Source organism: Syngnathoides biaculeatus, chromosome 14 (genome assembly GCF_019802595.1).
Source record: "Syngnathoides biaculeatus isolate LvHL_M chromosome 14, ASM1980259v1, whole genome shotgun sequence".
In the NCBI taxonomy this organism is placed as follows: domain Eukaryota; kingdom Metazoa; phylum Chordata; class Actinopteri; order Syngnathiformes; family Syngnathidae; genus Syngnathoides; species Syngnathoides biaculeatus.
The window spans coordinates 23286371-23305560 of record NC_084653.1 but is presented as its reverse complement, the minus strand read 5'-3'; the positions used below and the strand labels follow the sequence as shown (position 1 = coordinate 23305560).

General features: G+C 41.4%; 1 protein-coding gene across 3 annotated transcripts in view; it reads left to right on the top strand.

Moving 5' to 3' along the window:
* Nucleotides 1-19190, top strand: part of uggt2 (UDP-glucose glycoprotein glucosyltransferase 2) — a 54911-nt gene that overhangs the window by 296 nt on the left and 35425 nt on the right. For all 3 annotated transcript variants that reach the window (XM_061841989.1, XM_061841990.1, XM_061841991.1), the window contains exons 2-22: nucleotides 95-367; nucleotides 2925-3007; nucleotides 3088-3218; nucleotides 4828-4940; nucleotides 5114-5291; nucleotides 8823-8919; nucleotides 8987-9059; nucleotides 9517-9617; nucleotides 9749-9848; nucleotides 10446-10506; nucleotides 10720-10811; nucleotides 12148-12298; nucleotides 12470-12589; nucleotides 13468-13553; nucleotides 13668-13803; nucleotides 14082-14213; nucleotides 15338-15502; nucleotides 16174-16297; nucleotides 16374-16472; nucleotides 16732-16826; nucleotides 18330-18536. In XM_061841989.1, the coding sequence (XP_061697973.1) occupies nucleotides 213-367; nucleotides 2925-3007; nucleotides 3088-3218; nucleotides 4828-4940; nucleotides 5114-5291; nucleotides 8823-8919; nucleotides 8987-9059; nucleotides 9517-9617; nucleotides 9749-9848; nucleotides 10446-10506; nucleotides 10720-10811; nucleotides 12148-12298; nucleotides 12470-12589; nucleotides 13468-13553; nucleotides 13668-13803; nucleotides 14082-14213; nucleotides 15338-15502; nucleotides 16174-16297; nucleotides 16374-16472; nucleotides 16732-16826; nucleotides 18330-18536 (2499 nt within the window). In that variant the 5' untranslated portion in view covers nucleotides 95-212. The remainder of the gene's footprint in view (nucleotides 1-94; nucleotides 368-2924; nucleotides 3008-3087; nucleotides 3219-4827; nucleotides 4941-5113; nucleotides 5292-8822; nucleotides 8920-8986; nucleotides 9060-9516; nucleotides 9618-9748; nucleotides 9849-10445; nucleotides 10507-10719; nucleotides 10812-12147; nucleotides 12299-12469; nucleotides 12590-13467; nucleotides 13554-13667; nucleotides 13804-14081; nucleotides 14214-15337; nucleotides 15503-16173; nucleotides 16298-16373; nucleotides 16473-16731; nucleotides 16827-18329; nucleotides 18537-19190) is intronic.

Sequence of the window (19190 nt, the reverse complement as noted above, 5' to 3'; positions counted from 1 at the left end):
GTTCGGCGCGGCAGGTTTATTATAACTGTCTCGCGTGGATAACGGTTGTGATTCCTCGGCAGCACTTTCGCTAAATTGAGTGAATGTGTCGCAGATGCAAACAGAGTTGAGGCTGTAATTTCGAGGAGTCATACGTGGCACGGGACCGACTGACCCGACCCTCGCACGTGAAAGGCTTGCCGGACTGGACCGCTTGCTCCCTGCGCAGATTCATGCAACTTCATGTTGATGCGATGGAGATGAGGACTGTTTTCCTGCTGTGCCTGTTGATGCTCTTCAACGCGCAACACACTGCTTTCGCATCCAAAGGCGTCGTTGCAAGTCTCAAAGCCAAATGGCACTCGACACCTTTCCTTTTGGAAACAAGGTATTTACACGTACCACAGTACAGTACGCATACGTGGGCATGCACGCTGTACTTATGTGCCATTGCAAATGAAAGTTTTGTTAAAGAAATAATGACTTACAGTTATAAGAGGAAGAAAAAACCCCACTATTGTTGCAGTAAGTCATAATGTAGCAACACTGAATTGTCATTTGCACATAGCGACCTGAGCTACAGCTATTCATCGAGTATCTTTATTTACACATATGCAACACAATGAAATGTTTACTTTAACAATTTAACAATATTGCCTTTTTACTTAAACCACTAATAAACTACTTTTGCTATCCATTTTATACTGTGGAAACTCCAAGATTGTGCTAGCGACTAAGTCCTCATCTTGCCTCATGTACTGCTAGGCCAATGGGAAGTTGACGTTTCGTTACCATGGCGAATGGAGGCTGTTGCCATTAGAGAGGCTTCACAGACTGCTTTTTGTCATCTCACCAGCAAGTGTGTGTATGTGTGTCTCGGCGGTGATTGTGAGTTTGCATGTTCTCCCCGTTTCTTCAGGTCCTCTGACTTCCTCCTACATTCCAAAAAAAACGTGCGTATTAGCGTCATTGTAGACACCAAATTGCCCTTGGGTGTGAATGTGATGCGCGTCCTATGATTGGCTGGTGAACAGTCCAGTGTGTACGCTGCCTCTTGTCAATGTGCTCTCGCTTAAGAAATCTTAACAAACATGATTATGGATGCCGCAGAAAAGAGGACATAAACTTTCACTTTCACACGGAATGTGAGGTGGACTTTTTTTTCACTATGTAATTTTTGAAGTGCGTTTGCCTCATCTGCCAGTGGAGTGAAAAGTGGAGTGGCATTTTCGAACTGTTTGTGGAAAATACGACGCCGACATACAACCGAAAAGCGACCTGAGGATTAGAAAAGTGAACGAAAATCCCAATTTGGCTGCACAGCAGTCACCGAAGCATCGTTTCCGGGTTTGTCGCATCACACATAAAAGAGGCACAGCTGACTCGTTGTTCCGATCTTTTAAAAATAAAGCGGAAATATTATCTTCAATTAAAATCTCTGCAGCTGTAAAGGTGCTGTGAAAGCTGATGTGTGGAAGGACATCGGAGATTTTGAGTGTTTCTCACTGCAGTTGGACGAATCCACTGACGTGAGTGACGCAGCCCAGGTGTGCATTTTCATGCATATGGCGTTTATTGCTCATCAACGTTAACTCCGATAGTTACAAAAAATGCTTAAAGTTAATTATGTTATGTAATATTGGCTCATGCGGTTATGCAAGGCACACAAACATATATTTCCACATACAGAATCCTCAATACACTTTAAAATAAATATGTTTTGCATTTTTGTCGTGGGTAGATCTTTGTGACTTGGTCATTCTATTGCATCACTGGCCATTCTTAAAAAAAAAAGAAAAAAAAACGTCACACCACCCCGTCAATCGAGAGAGGCTGGATGCTTGAGAAGTAGGTCTTGGGGTAAAAAAAAAAAAGTCTGGGCACCCCTGTTGTAGATGCACCCCATGTGAGAGTCAGACATTATGGAACGTTTGCTTTAAATGTGTTTGCATATCAATATACTGTGTATATATATATATATATATATATATATATAGATATATATTTTGGGGGAGAGCCTGCCCACCAGTGAAGTGTAAAATTAAATCATATGCATTGACATTCATGTTTTAATTCAACAGCCATCAATGGCAGGGATTAAAAAAACAAGCAACTCTTTATAGTTATCTGCGTATTTCCGAAAATGCCGGGCTCCGTGCTACTTCACTGATTAACGTGTGTCTTTTGCCCGCTCGGTGATGAAATTCTGCCAGTTCAAGTGGTAATACAATGGAGTTTTCATGGGCCCTCTCTTTAAGTGTGGGGTGGGGGCTGGTGCTTTCCATTTCACAATGTGCCCCTGTGCCACCAAAATGCTTTTGTTTTCAAGACTTTGTTGCGCCGAGGGGGAGGCCGGATCCAGCGCAATGGTAGTCGGACGTGTGATTGGCCCGGCACCCTGATGAGGGCTTGGCTCGCTTGCAGTGAGACTGTCGGGACCTAAAACGTCTTCATTTTTGGCAGGACGTGCAAAAATGAAATCGTTAAAATACATGACCTTCACGTTGATACTAACTGGCGCTGTCTGTTCGTTTTTTCGTTTCCGTCCCACGTTCTTGTCTTGACAACCTTTGTAGAGGCTGCTCTTTTTTAAAAAAAAATAGATTTTACATGAAGAAAAAAAGCAAAACTTGTGCTCGTTGAATTGAGGTCTTGGGAGGCACGCAGATGTCGTCCGCGTTTGTCTTGATCATTTGTCAGAAAGCTGAATACGTAACAAAACGCGCCTGGAATTAGCCTGCCCCGATGTGCTGATATGACGCTGGTTGAAATTGTGCGGCACATTTTTCCAGGAAATTATGGCTCAGGGTAATTTGACTTAACAGGTCTCACTATGTTTTATTGATGAAATATTGCTGTGTAGTCCTGAGGTTCATTATGTGATATGTTGCTCCGAGACTACGCTTTTTTTATATATTGAATAACCTCCCACCTTTGTTCTTTAGTGAGTTTATTGGCGAGGATGGCAACGAGAAATTCTGGCAGTTTGTCGACACTGTAAAAGAGCTCACCGTGTACAAGCAAGGAGGTACGCAGTTGAGCTGGAATCATTAACCTCCATTTACATCACATTTCACTTCTAATTTATCTCATCTCGTTCCATCCCAGAGTCCGTGCGCTCCTACTACAACCTGATCATTAAGAAAGCCAACCAGTTCCTCACAGATCTTCAAGTGAACTTGTTGAAAATGGCTCTCTCGCTGCGCTTCTACTCCCCAGCTGTTCACGCCTTCCAGCGGGTAAGGTGTGATTGCAAATTATAATTGTGTGAAATCTAAAACATTTTGATGATATCGCTCCGGCAGCTTGGTAATATGACTTTATGTGGTCGGTGGGGGCCGTGTAAAATATTGCAGAATTATTCATGCCATCGATGAATATACCAACACATTGGAAGACAGGTACATATTTTATGAGCAAGTTTTTTTTGTATGCAGCCCTAAATTCATGACCTGGGGGCCTCTGCCATCTTTACTTACAATTGCTTTGGCACTGCTAAGTCATTACTCTCAAAAACAGCAGGTGAAATATTTGTCTTGGAATTGAACTGTTCAGCGATTATTATCTTGAATGATATGATATGACTTCAGTGCTTGCAGGCTTTTCAGTTCCCCACACATCATGTAAAAACGGTAGATATTCTATACGCTGTTCTACAATAGCATTTTATTCATAGGTATGCTTGTTGTAGAAATTCATTGTGCCCATACAGTGAAGAAAATAAGTATTTGAACACCCTGCTATATTGCAAGTTCTCCCACTTAGAAATCGTGGAGGGGTCTGAAATTTTCATCGTAGATGCATGTCCACTGTGAGAGAGATAATCTAAAAATAAAAATCCAGAAATCAGAACGCCTGATTTTTTTTTTTTTTTTTTTAATGATTTGTGTGATACAGCTGCAAATAAGTATTTGAACACCTGTCTTATCAGCTAGAATTCTGACCCTCAAATTACTTCATGGTTTGAAATCATACGTGGCAAGGAAGGTTCCCCTTCTTGAACCAGCACATGTCAAGGCCCGTCTTAAGTTGGCCAATGACCATTTGGATGATACAGAGGAGTCATGGGAAGAAGGTTTTGTGGTCAGATGAGACCAAAATGGAGTTTTTTTTTAATCATAATTCCACTCACCGTGCTTGGAGGAAGACGAATGATGAGTTCCATCCCAAGAACACCATCCCTACTGTGAAGCATGGGGGTGGTAGCATCATGCATTGGGGGTTTTTTTCTGCACATGGGACAGGACAACTGCACTGTATTAAGGAGAGGATGACCGCGGCCATGTATTGTGAGATTTTGGGGAACAACCTCTTTTCCCCCCAGTTAGAGTATTGAAGATGGGTCATGGCTGGGTCTTTCAACATGACAATGACCCCAACCACACAGCCAGGAAAACCAAGGAGTTGCTCCGAAAGAAGCATATCAAGGTTCTGGCGGGGCCTAGCCAGTCTCCAGACTTATAAACCCAAAAGCAAATGTTTGGAGGGAGCTGAAACTCCGTGTTTCTTATCGACAGCCCAGAAACCTGTCTGATCTAGAGAAGATATGCGTGGAGGGTTGGGGCAAAATCCCTCCTGCAGTGTGTGCAAACCTGGTGAAGAACTACAGGAAACGTTTGACCTCTGTAATTGCAAAAAAAAATAGCTTCAGCTCACCCGTGAACCTAATGAGGATAAGTACTATAGAAAATGCATGGATGATGTAGTATAAAGAGTATTTATTTGACTATGGAAGATAGCAAATACTACTGCAACCCAGAAATAATCCAATAAGGCGCTGGAGACCGACAGTGTCAGCCTTGTATTTTTGTTCTCTGTTTCTGTCAAAGTGTACTCCTTCCTCCACAGATAGCCGACGATGAGCCGCCACCTGAGGCCTGTCCAGCTTTTGTCTCCATTCACGGCCAACAGAGCTGCAGTACAAAGAAAATCAAGAAGCTTCTGAAGGCCGCCGCAGGCAGGTAAATCCGAGTGACACAACCCAAGCCCGCGCGGATCTCCTCAGCAGACCAGGGGCAGAAAAGTTTCGCACGTTAATTTGATATTGGAAATCTTTGACACTCACACCAAGTGCAAGTTTGCCCTTGGAAAAGTGAAATGTAATTTTCAGCGGCGCTTTCTCAAACGCTTGCAGGCCCCATCCGTATTTGTACAAGAGTGATCACATATATCCTGGGGCTAATAAAACAGACGTCCCGGTCGTGATCCTGTATGCTGAGATTGGAACCAAGGAGTTCACCACCTTTCATACCGCGTTATCAGAGAAGGCTAATGGGGGAGCGCTGACATATGTGCTGCGTCATTTCCTGGCGGTAAGTAGCCTGAACATGGAGTCAAGTTTGGTTTATGAGAGTCAAAGTGTACGTTACTTATTAATGTTATTTGCTGGTTGCGATCTTTGGACAACAGTGTCAAAAATAAATTGAAAAAAATTAAATGAGGAAGCTAGCCATGATTAAAACATTTTCATAGTGGAGTGGAGCAACTGGCTAGAGCGTTGGCCTCACTGGGGGTTCGAATCCCGGCCCTGCTTGTGTGGAGTTTGCATGTTCTCCCCGCTCCTGCGTGGGGTTTTCTCCGGGCATTCCGGTTTCCTCCCACATCCCAAAAACGCGTAACATTAATTGGACTCTCTAAATTGCCCTTAGGTGTGATTGTGAGTGCGACTGTTGTCTCCATGTGCCCTGCGATTGGCTGGCGACCAGTTCAGGATGTACCCTGCCTCATAACAGCTGGGATAGGCTCCAGCACTCCTGTGACTCTTGTGAGGATAAGCATCTCAGACGATGGAGGGATGGATAGAAATTATATTATTGGTCTGTGTTAAACTATAAGCATGAGTCATTACTATGTGCAGTACTTCTAAATTAGTAGCCACCAAGATGCTTTTAGCCTCAACTCAATGCCACATTGTCCCAAGGGTCTACGAGCAAGGCATTTCTTCGAAAGGAGGCCTTTATTCTTTCAAATGTATTCTTAGAATTTCTTTTATTTTTTTAATACTTGTTTTTTTTTTTTCACTACTTGAAGTTGTGCTTCCCAAAAAAATTGTCATTTTGTTTGTATCCAATGGCAACGTAAATTTCAACTTTACAGATGCCACGTTCGCACTGTAGACGCTGTTAAGATGTGATTATGACACGTGAATGTTAGTCATAAAGGTAATTTACGTTGTGGCGCCACCTATGTTTTTCCAGTAAGGCGTGTAATTAAAGTGTGACCTTTTATTTTTATCAAGCGGTTGGCGACAAAATCTGATAGCGAGAATGTTGCCTTTTGCTACATGCAGCATTAATACCAATTTCAGCTTTACAGATGCCATGTTAGGTTACGGTCAAGATGTCAATGTGACACATTAGAGTATCTGATCAGTCGTTAAGGTAATTATTTAGCCACACCACCAATCTCATTTCAAGCGATAACTTGAGGTCGGGCGTTTAATTTTTTGATTGGCCGACACACCCGGCAATAATCGGGGTATGGAATCCATTAAAAGAGGAATGCCCATCAATCCATTTTGCCCTCCGCTTGCTCCTTGTAGTTTCTCTTTCTTACACCCAGTGCATACCAACCTTTAATAGAAACAATTTTGGAGGGGAAAAAATGACTTCCTGTTATAAGGTTAATAGCATGAACTCATTCAAACTCATTCTCACCTGTTTACACTGATTCGGCCGTATTGGCCTTGCGGCGTCCCTGTGGAAAAAGAGAGTCACAGGAAAGGAACATTTATTTCAGGCATGCTAGAGAAAAGCCAAGGGTTGAGGTGTACAGTGGGTCTTTTAACGGCGCAAGGCTGTGAATCTCACACGGGTGTCAAGGTGACTATACTTTGTGTTCCCAGCAGACAAATAGTTTTTTGAGCTCTGCCTGACTGAAAGGGTGGAAATGCTTCTTTAGATTACAGAAAATGCACCTGAGAGGTCACAGCCATTCAGATGTGGTCAACCGTTTACGAAGGCCAGACTTGAAAGTGTTGCGACTTATTCAGAGGGGCTGATCAGTCGAGCGTTATGGTTTGCTTGATTGGAGTGTAGCGTCATTCACCTGCACCAAAGTGAAGATTTTGCACTTTGGCTCTGCACACTTGGACTAGCTTCTCTCTCTCTTGGGTAGGATCGGCCAAATACACATTTGATAATCCTCCATCAAAGTAGCTGTATTTTATATTTTGCAAAAAGATTCCTACTGTTCTGAGGCAGGAACACTGATCTAAAAAAAAAAAAGACTGGATAGCGCATACACATCGAGCGGTATGTCGATCGATTGAAGCCAGTTGGTCGCCATCTTGGTACTCCCAAAATGTGTGGAGGACATGGTTGATAGGTTGGATTATGGTGGGGTTTTTCTCAAAGTTTGGCATGTAGAATAAAAAACTGGTCATGTGAGCTTGTCATTTTTTCAGTTCTGGTAACGTGAAGGATTTTTAATTCGACTTGGTCAGTCAAAAAAGGCTAAGTGCAAAAGAAAGACATATGACAGACACCGTGACTACCAAGAAACCTTGCATATTACGTAGGGCCCAATTTCCGAGACATGTTAACTTTTCCCAAAATACGCTGTGAAGCACTACTATCATAACATATCAAAAAAACAAGCATTCTTTGTCATAAAAACGATATATTTTAGGAAATAAGGACTCGCAATGGGAAAATACATGATACACGCTTTTGTTGTCTCTGCGACGTCCTATTTCTGACAGAAAATCTTAACTTTTTTTCCTCGCATTTGAAAATCAAATTCGATTTGCAGAGTTCTGCATTATGAAATTCAACGAAAAAATGTGTTTTCTTGTTGTCCACTGATGAAGTTTGGGGAATATATTGACATCACTTTTTCGCGAAAAACAGTCGGCCTACAAAGGTGAAACAGAGAGTGAACAACAACAACAACCGTAAACAAAACTTTGTTCAAGTGAATTAAGCTCGTCAGAGGAAAAAAAAAAAACCTTTACAAACTTTAACAGTGTCAAAGTAAATCGTTCTAATTTACCTGTGGAATCTTTTCTCACAGCCACGAAACAGGTCGGCATGGTTGTTTTGGGAGGATCAAGATGGCGGATGGTGACTTTAGTTTTGATGGCCAGTGAGCCATCCAGTCTTTTTTTTTTTTTTTAGATAACTGGGCAGGAATTACACGACACATTTTGTTAGCCATACAGTACACTTATAGGATGTGTATTTAACATTGCCATAAAATACACTTAACTGTACTTTTAATGCAACAATGTATTTAACCTATGGTGTCTTTGTGATGCTGCTGAAAATAACTCAATAACAATATACGTATCGAAAAATAGTAATCAGCCCACACTCGACGATTGATGGGTTGTTGGAATCTCAGAATTTAACCTAAATGAAGTAGCACTAATTACGAGCCTTGCATGTCTCGTGGGCCACATTTCTATAAAGCCCTTGACTTAATGAGTGAACGTTTTTTTTTTATAATTCTGTTTACACTGCAGCAGAATTCAAAGCTAAATGCATCACGAGGCTGCCTTGCACTTATTTGCTTCAAGCAAAGTTGGACCTTATTGTCTATCTTATAATACAATACATGAGCAAAAGTTGTCAGTACTTGGAGCAGTACAACTCAGGTAGTTTTATGACTGAACAAATAATTTCCATGTCGTTTGGTATACTCCTTTGAATCTTATACAAGGACGTCGACCACAAAAGCATCTAGTGGACTATTCGGGAGTATAAGCTATTAGCTCTTTAGCGGTAAAACTGAAAAACGAGTAAAGTCTGTATAATACACATTATTCACATTTTATGTGACTATCTTGCAAATATGTAGGGATCTGCCTCCGTCATTATAACAACCTGTAACCATTTACACAGACTCCAAAGAAGCAGAAGTTGCTTTTATCTGGGTACGGCGTGGAGCTAGCAATCAAAAGCACAGAGTATAAGGCGGTGGACGACACCCAAGTCAAAGGTCGGTCCGATATTCATTGTTGGAGCCTTGTGTGCATAACAAGCAGACGCATTGTTGTTGTTTGTAGATTCAAAGACAACCATCAAGGCAGAGGAAGATCATAATGACGAAGTTCAGGGATTCTTTTTTGGAACGTTGAAGTAAGGCGCTTCACTAGTTTACATGTGCAATAAGTACACAAACCAACACTAAATTAATCCAATACAATCAAACAATATACCATGAAAGAGTCTATCTTAAAAGTCACAGATACATTTAACAAATACAATGTATTTCTTATTGTGGTGAATCATACAAGAGCAATTTCTCTCTAGACTACACCGTGAACTTCCATATCTGCTCCGAAGGCTCGCTACACTTGCATTTTAATCAACTGTACATTTATTATTCATTTCATTAATTATAATTAATTATTTTAATTTGTTTCGCCTTTATTGATTCAAAAACTGATTTGTATGAGTTATATCTCACTAACTGGACAACTGAAGCTTCAGAATTGCTTATGTAACTCTTGAATTTGATATGATTAGACTCGCGAACGTCGTAATGTCGTGGCCAACATCGCCGTGTTCTTATGTGTCTTTTCTTTTTGTCAAGAAAATCTCATCCCGAACTCCAGGAGCAACTCGGCGAACTCCGTAAGCATTTACTGGACAGTACCGACGACATGGCGCCTCTCAAAGTGTGGGAGCTCCAAGGTAACAAGTATTGGCCCATTATTAATTGCTGTATGATTATGTTGGTCATAGTTCGCTTTTTAACAGGGGTCATCTTTTTTTTTTTACATTAGGTTTTCTGTTTAACATAATTTAATGTTTGATCCATGCAGACCTAAGCTTCCAAGCAGCTGCCAGAATCCTGTCTGTGCCAAAGTTTGACTCTTTGAAGCTCATGCGAGACCTCAGTCAAAATTTCCCAAGCAAGGCGAGGTGAGAAACTGGATCGCTGACCGAGGCGTTAACATATTTGATATGATTTCACGTTTTTTATTCCCGCCCCCAAGTGGTATTGACGTCTGCTCATTCACAACACACTTTTTCATGCACACTACCGTAATTGTTTTTAAAATAATAATGCCCGACGTTAGGCTGGCAACCGGTTCAGGGTGTACCCCGCCTCATGCCCGAAGATAGCTGGGATAGGTTCCAGCACTCCCGCGACCCTTGTGGGGATAGGCAGCCCAGATAATGGATTGATAGATGGATGGATGGAACCAGCACTGTTGACCACATTCTGTTTAATTTTGGAGGTTCATCCATTAAGATTACAGATTTGCTAGATATAGAGTGAATCCCATTATCACCGCAATAAAATGTCTGCTCATATTTACCCATCTAGTTCATTTAAAAAAAAAAAAAAAATGTGATGAGTAAGAGTCGTTCATTTTCGGGGGGATTTGCGTTTTACCCCCTTGAGGGCGCACAGGTTTTTCCGAGATGAAAACTGTCATTTCACTGCCGGCCGTGGGTGTGATAAAGGCGGATGGCGAGCGTATGTTTTACTGTACTGCTTTACTATTCCCACAGATCACTGACAAGAGTGGCTGTAAAGAGCGAGATGAGAAAAGAAATTGAGGAAAACCAAAAGGTGCGCAATCGGAAGCGGTGTCCAAACATGACATTGCAAAAAAAAAAAAAAAAAAAAAAAAGATTTGGGTTTGATCACGCTTCACAAGTTAGACGATAAGTGTGTGTGATCTGTAGCTGAAATAACTTCCGCGACATCATCAATTTGATTCTCGATCGATTCTGTCAATTAAAAAAAAGAACTTTCTGGCTATCAACCATCTCTTTCTTCTAGCATCTGAGTGAGACCATTGGTGTTCACCCAGGAGATGGGGAGCTGTTCATAAATGGTTTGCGCATTGACCTGGATGTTCACAACCCTTTCAGGTAGGATTCCAACCAGAGATCACCAGTGGTCTACATATTGTCCTCCACTGGAAGCATCAGCCACTTACCTTTACAGTGAAGAAAATAAGTATTTGAACACTCAGCTATCTTGCAAGTCCCACTTAGAAATTACGGAGGGGTCTGAAATTTTCACCGTAGGTGCATGTCCACTGTGAGAGAGAGAAAAATCCAGAAATCACAATGTATAATTTTTTAAATGATTCATTTGTGTTATACAGCTGCAAATAAGTATTTGAACACCGGTCCATCAACTATAGTTCTGACCCTTAAAGATCTTTTAGTCCGCCTTTAAAAGTCCACCTTGGTGAAAAAAGGTCCACTGTTGGAGCAATCATTAGAAAATGGAAGAAGGTAAACATGACGGTCAATCTCAATCGGAGTGAGCCCCATGCAAGATATCCCCTCGTGGGGTCTCAATGATCCTTAGAAAGTTGAGGAATCAGCCCAGGACTACACGACAGGACTTGGTCAATGACCTGAAAAGAGCTGGGACCACCGTTTCCAAGGGGACTCTTCGTAATACATTAAGACGTCATGGTTTGAAATCATGCATGGCACGGAAGGTTCCCCTGCTTAAACCAGCACATGTCAAGGCCCGTCTTAAGTTTGCCAATGACCATTTGGATGATACAGAGGAGTCACGGGAGAAGGTTTTGTGATCAGATGAGACCAAAATGGAACTTTTTGGTCATAATTCCACTAACTGTGTTTGGAGGAAGACGAATGATGAGGTCCATCCCAAGAACACCCTCCCTACTGTGAAGCATGGGGGTGGTAGCATCAGGCTTTGGGGATGTTTTTCTGCAGATGGGCCAGGACAACTGCACTGTATTCAGGAGAGGATGACCGCGGCCGTGTATTGTGAGATTTAGGGGAACAACCTCTTTCCCTCAGTCAGAGCATTGAAGAGGGGTCGTGGCTGGGTCTTTCAACATGACAATGACCCAAAACACACAGCCAGGATAACCAAGGAGTGGCTCCGTAAAAAGCAGAGCAAGGTTCTGGCGTGGCCTCGCCAGTCTCCAGACCTAAACCCAATAGAAAATGTTTGGAGGGAGCAGAAACCTGTCTGATCTAGAGTAGATCTGTGTGGAGAAGTGGGCCAAAATCCCTCCTGCAGTGCGCGCACAGCTGGTGAACAATTACAGGAAACGTTTGACCTATGTATTTGTAAACAAAGGCTACTCAACCAAATATTAGCCCTGGTTTTCTCAGTTGTTCAAATACTTATTTTCTTCACTGTATGTTGCTATTGGCACATAATCACAAGTTTGATGCCATTTAAAACCCCAACGTCGTCATCTTTCATTCATAGCATTTTGGAGCTCCTCAGAAGCGAGGCCAGGGTATTGGAAGGTCTTCACAACCTGGGTGTGAAAGGAGAGCATCAAGGCGCGCTCCTGAAATTGCCTGCCAACCATGTGACGGACAAATATGCCTTAGATATCAGACATCCAGCTATAATGGTGCGTTGTGGTGACTCATCAGTGCTGTATTTCCGTATATACAAGTCTTAGATGAGAACAAACACTGAAGTAGGATTCTCTTTTGCTTAAAAATGCTTCACCTGCACTTTATTTCCTTTTTTTCCTTTTTTTTTTTTTTTTTTTTTTTTTTTGGCAATGTTCTATATTAAGTGGCTGAATGACATTGAGAAGGACCCGATGTACAGTAGCTGGCCAGGAGGTGTCCAAGAGCTGCTGAGAACAACTTTTCCGGGAGTCATCAGACAGATCAGGCGGAATTTCTTCAACCTGGTGAGGCTCGAAAGTTAATCTTTTTAGTTTCTTGTGTTAGAGTGGTACACACGCCTGCCTTCGGTGCGAGCAGCGTGGGATCGATTCCCGCTTAGTGATGGTGTGGATATCTGCCCTGTGACTGACTGGCGACCACTTCAGGGTGTAGTCCGCCTTTCGCCCGAAGCTAGCTGGGATAGGCTCCGGCTTTCCTGCAACCCTTGTGAGGATAAGCGACTTGGATTATGACGTGACAGTTACTTGTGTTGTATACTCTTTATAGAAGGGTTCCAGATTGTCTGAGAATTTTCTATTGAACAGAAAAAAGGTAGAAAGGACTTTTTGTCTTGTATCTATAAATAAAGTCATATCTTTTGTGTTCTTTGTCACTGGTTTGTATGTCTATATACGTGGTGAGCTGTATTTGTGTATCTATGTTATGGCAATCGGCAATAGTGAGTTTGCAGCCTGGAGGATAATAATAATTGAAATTTGGTTCTTTAGTTATGAAAGTGTGAGGAAATCCCACTGTATTATTTATAGCCGCTCGCCACAACAAAAGCTCCATCTGCTCCATTGAATGTGGTTACAAAAGGAGCTTTATCAATAATTCTGCTTTTACAATGACAACAAATATAAAAAGGTATTAAATAAAGATTTGATTGAATCTGTCAGAAAACTAAATAAAGTAATTAAATATGACTTCCACCTTTGTCAATGTAGGAATTGTTCCGAATGGAAAGGAAGAATTTGATACAGGTTCCTATTGAGTTGATCATTTTATTATAAAGGTTTCTATATAGTGTCAGTCTATCAGTGTCCAGTAAGTGTAGCGTTAATTCCTCTCTTTCCCGTTCATTCTGGCACACATTTCCTAACCCGTTTGGGCATTTTCAAAGGTGCTATTTCTCAATCCAGAAGAGGAGAAAAGCGTCGAGCTGGTCAAACTTTCCGGGCTCTTCTACAAACACAAGATCCCCCTGAGGTGAGTGCATCTGTTGCTGTTTTATGCTCCACTTTAGACATTTATAATCTTCACCGAGGTGCTGTTTCTCATTTTATCTGCAAATTGAATACTTGTTTTGCTCACTTTGGCCAGAATTGGATATGTGTTTGTTGTCAACGCCGAAGATAAGATTGATGGCTTCTCGAATGCGGGGGTTGGCTTTTACCGACTCCTGAATTACATCGCAGACGAGTATGATTTATCCCAGGCCCTGATATCCATGGCCTCAGTAAGTATATCGCATATATAAATCTCTCTTGTTCTCTCTGGAGTCCTTACTGAATAACTAAGAGTACATAAACTTACCACATACTCAGTTGTTCCAGTACATAAACTTACCACATACTCAGTTGTTCCTTTCCAGCGCAGGTTGTTGTGTCATTGTTGACGTGTTTGCACTGCGCAGGTTAATTCCTGCCTTCGCGGCCCGATCAGGCAGTTCTGGGAAATTATTGACTGGGTACAGGGATGTGAGTTTAATCTCATCTAACCTGTCACTCAATGCAGTTGTACAACAGAGTTAATGAAGGGGACGCATTGACGACCGACACCATCAGTGCTTTCCTAAAGAGCAAATACCCTAAAGCCAACGCCGAAAAGATTTTCGGTGCTGAATCAGAGTATGATGACAGAAGGAAGGTAAGAACATTGAAAGTTTCTTCTTATTGGCTTCCACACTTGGGAATGGACCTTTCCGATGGGGATCTTAAGCTCCGCCCCCTTAGCCATGTCCCACAAGCTTCCAAAGTGGCGATTGAACAGAATATGTTAGAAGTCGACTCTTTATCGCGTATTCTAGATAATATTGGGGTATGTTTTTTTGTCAAATGCGTCAGGCTTTTCTACAGAGAGGTCTCAACTATTTCACGCAAGTATATGTAGACGGAATTAAGATTTTGGACGGAGCAGGATGCAGTGTCAGAGTTACAGTGAAATGTTGGCGATCGATGCAAAAATAAGTTTGTCGCCTCACAAACTTCATATTGAAATCCAACAGGATCAAATAGTGGAATTGTACTGTGCAAGTAAAGCAGGGTGAGTACTTTTTACTCGGAAAGATCACGAGTCATATCATTGTAGTCTTTATAAGTGAGTGGGTGTATGCATTTGACTTGGCTCGTAATCGAACCCAGTGCTCTGTCTTAAAAGTCGAATGTGATACAAATAGGCAAATAGACATTTCTCTTGCGTGACATGGCGCATTTACGTATCACTAACCCGACTCTTCGGCATAAAACATTACACACTTATTTCAGCATGTCAGTGATACACTAACAAAGTGAAAGTGTTTCTCCTGCAATGTATAAAGCACTGATAATAATTTGATGAAACTCAGAGAAGATACTTCTCCTTCACTTACCTTCGAAGATACAGCCTTGCGTTTGTTGATATTGTTTACATTTAGTTGTACGTGCGCTATTCCGTGAGCCTTAATCCATAGTAGACACTTCGTCAACCGTGTTTTAGGGTTTGGAAAATGAATCAAGCGGGCTCCTTGTAACCTAGCAGGATATCTTTCATCAGAATTGCACGTTCCCCAAACGCATCTGAGGACCATTTTCTTTGTAACATTAACTTTTCCAAGTGCACGCTACTGACAACCAGCATTGCTTGTGGGACAATATGGCGAGAGGGGCGTGTCAAGCCAAGGGTTAAGACAATGCGGCTATCTGATTAGCTATTATTGTACGAGTGATTGACAGGTCGGAAAGGTCCATTGGTAATGAAGAGTAAGTATTGAACTCCATTGTTTTGTTTCCCAGGAAGGCACCTTCTTCTACAAAAAGAGTGGCCTGGGTACCCTTCCCCTGGCATTATTTAACGGCATCCCTTTGAGCCCAGATGAGATGGAGCCAGATGAGCTGGAGAGCATCATCCTGCAGAACATAATGGACTCCACCACTGCCTTACAGAAAGCTGTTTTCACGGTTTGACTCCACCGTATTGTCAGACTCCCAGCAAACATTTATATTAATCCGCAAAAATCAATAACAACACTGATGTACGGTTATAAGGGCAGTTGATGCATACGTAGGGTCCTTAGTTTGCGAGTCCGCTTCCTACGGTGGTGACATAATTTCAATTTAACGTCACTTGCTTATGCTGTGGCAGGAGTAGTAATATGTAATTGAAGTCATAACTGATATCCAGTCAGTATTTGTATGAATCACACTTCTGGGCCAGTCAAATCAAAAATAGTAAGTATCGGAATAGCTGAGGCATGTTTAGCAGTATGAGCACATATTCTTCTTGCAAAGCTGAACGCACTACTTTACTGCGTTTTGTTCACAACCATCAAACAATATCTGGACCATCGCAATCCGAGATAGTGTGTCTTTTCCTATTCACAGCATAAAAACAGAAGTTATGTGGACAATGGAATTATTTCTTTGTGAGTTGTGCCTTACAAAAATCAGAATAACAGACAATACAATAAAAAGAATCAGTTCAACTCCAGGCTTAACAATAATAAAGCAAACCACAATGTGTAAGTAAGTGACTAAATAATTAAATAAATAAAGGAGAGTTAGTATGTGCAATATTATCTCACTGTTGTTTTTAAATCATATAATATTGTGAGTAAACTTGTGTTCAACAGGGTCATTTGACTGAGGGAACAGATGTGGTGGATTACCTAATGGAGCAAGCCAACGTGGTGCCCAGAATGAATCCACTTATTCTGGGTACAGACCGAAAGTACCTGGACTTCACTTCCTCTCCAGGTGACCCCGCCTCCTCAAAACGTGTCCAATTAGGCCGTACTTTTTTTAAAATTCATTTTTATTTTCTTCCGCGTAGTTGTAAGTGACTGGGAAGACACGACTATGTTTTCATTCCTGGACTCCAGAGACAAGACGGCCGTGATGGCTAAGAGAATAAAATACCTAACTCATTATGGTGAGAGATTTTTATTCACGGTTTCACGAACATGTATTTTAATATATTGTATATTTATATATCTTTTGTTGCACAGTTTGTATGTTAAGAACATTGTAATTACTATTAGGGAGCCTTTAACAGTAGTTCAAAACTAATGTAACACCCATAAGTTAAAATTAATTTTATACATTCAGAATCTAAAGATTTTTTATTGTCCATCTTTGTCAGATTAAATGCTTACAATTGCCACGATTAAGATGTTTGTCTTTCCTGTCAGATGAGGACGGGATGAGCGCTGTGACCATGTGGATTGTCGGAGATTTCCAGAAGCCCTCTGGAAGAAAATTGTTGCTTGCTGCTCTTAAACATTTGGTGAGTAACATCAGCACTGTAATATGCACTTCCAGTTTTAAGGCACATCTTGATTGAATTTTGTCCAAAATGGATAGCATCCCAAAAACCTGCAACATTAATTGGACACTCTAAATTGCCCCTAGGTGGGATTGTGACTGTGGCTGTTTGTCTCTATGTGCCCTCCGATTGTTTGGCAACCAGTTCAGGGTGTATGCCTGTCTCCCTGCCCGTTGACAGCTGGGATAGGCTCCAGCCCTCCCCGCGACCCTTGTGAGGATAAGTGGCTAAGAAAATGGATAGATTGAGCGATAGAAAACCTTACGTGCACAATTGTTGTGTGACTTTGCGACGCTCTCGGCATGCTCTGTGGCACTATGGACCTGCTTGGTGCCGCAAAGCATAAATCAATTATTTCATGAGTCATTTCTTTATTTATTTCATTATTTGCCAGTTATGTTATTCAGTTTGCTGTAGTGTGATAATTTGAGTTTTGATGTGACACCGTGAGCGTGTAAAACATCATCAGTATTGACCTGGCTATACAGGCGGTGTGTGGCAATATAAGCTTCTTCTGCTTACAGATGTGAAGTCCAATTGTTCTTCACTGCCTCGTGAGCGCCATCATATGATATCTTAGATACATGCTTAAATACCTGCTGGCATGCATGCTAACAGTATAATCAGTGTCTTTAAGTTTACCATATTTTCCGCACTATAAGGTGCACCTAAAAGCCTTTAATTTGATCAAAAGCTGATGGTGCGCCTTATATACGAATCAAGATTAAGCCTTTAATGCAGCTCCATCTAATGGATGCATAATGTAACCCCAGCTTCTACTGTAGCGTCTCTTCTATGTGCCTTATAATGCGGTGCGCCTTATAGTGCGGCAAATACACTACTTTGATGGTCAAGTCGCACAACAACATTTGGAACTCAATGTGCACATAAGGTGCGGCGTATTGAAAAGCGCCATCTCTAATGTGTCGCCTCGTGTACTTACAAGAGAATTTAAGACTTCTCCGACAGCAAAAATGCAGTACATTTAACAAAGAAATAACTATGGGAGCGAAATCCGCGAATACATGGGCCTGCCAACGGTGAACCGCGAATGGGCAAAGGCACAATGTACACCTATTTATTCATATTGTAACGTTAAATAGAATTGCAAGAAGATTCAAATTCAATTAAAAGTTATACAGGAATGAATTACTGACTTTTCATTAAGCAGTTGACTATTGTGTGGCCTTGAGTGTAAAAAAAAAAAAAAAAAAAGATGTTCTCATCACTATTTATAGTTTAATTATATGTACGACAGTAAGGCCACCAGGCATTTCCCATATGTCAGGGGGAAAAAAAACATTTCCACCAATCAACACTTTGTCTTTCTTGTGCGCTGCCTCAATGACACCTTTGGCCTTTGTTTGAAATAAATGTGAGATACATGCGTGTGTTACGTTTCTGCTGTGTGGGTGTGTGTCCGTGTGCGTGTGTGCGTGTGTACCTGTGCATGCCTACAAGCAGAAAGCCAGCCCCGGAGTACGTTTGGGGATGATTGCAAATCCCGGCGGAAGGCCCAGCAAAAATAACACAGCCATGTATCGGGCTATCTGGGCTTCGCTTCTCACCCAGAAGAATAAAGCTGCAGCTGAGTTTGTGCAAAAACTTGCATTGGAACAAAGTCACCAGCTCCTCCTGCGGGGGACAAAGATGAAGGACTTGCTGCTGCAGGTAAGGGACTCGTTCAAGAATGCAGTTAAGAGGCATTTGCATTTATTTCATATTTCGGGCAAATTGCAGTCACTTGGCTCTACAGTGTAACCTTCAAAGTCACACAATACTTCTAAATTCTAATTTCAAAACCTCTTCTTCCATTAATTAAGTTGATCTTTTTTTGGAAAAACTGAAATAAAAACAAAACACAATAATTTGCAAATCATTTTCCACCTATATTCAATTGAATACACTACAAAGACAACATATGTTCAAAATGGTGAATGGGTCTGTCTGTCTGTCTGTCTGTCTGTCTGTCTGTCTGTCTGTCTATCTATCTATCTATCTTATCTAGCTATCTATCTCTCGTTCAAATAAATGGTAGACAGAGACCCTTACTATAAACCAAGCTAACAGATGTTTTGTTTGGAACATTCCAAAGATGAAAATCATAATTGGAAACATTTGTATGTCATGATTGGGTTTAAAAAAAAAAAAAAAAAAAGAAAGAAAATCTCATAAAATACAGTTGTCAAACTCAAGGCCTAGGGGCCAAATCTGGCCCACCACATGAGTTTATGTGGCCCGCAAAGGCAAAGCATGTGCATCAACTTCCAGGAGATTTGTTAAAATCTGTACCAAAATTTCAAATTGTCAAATCATAAACTATAA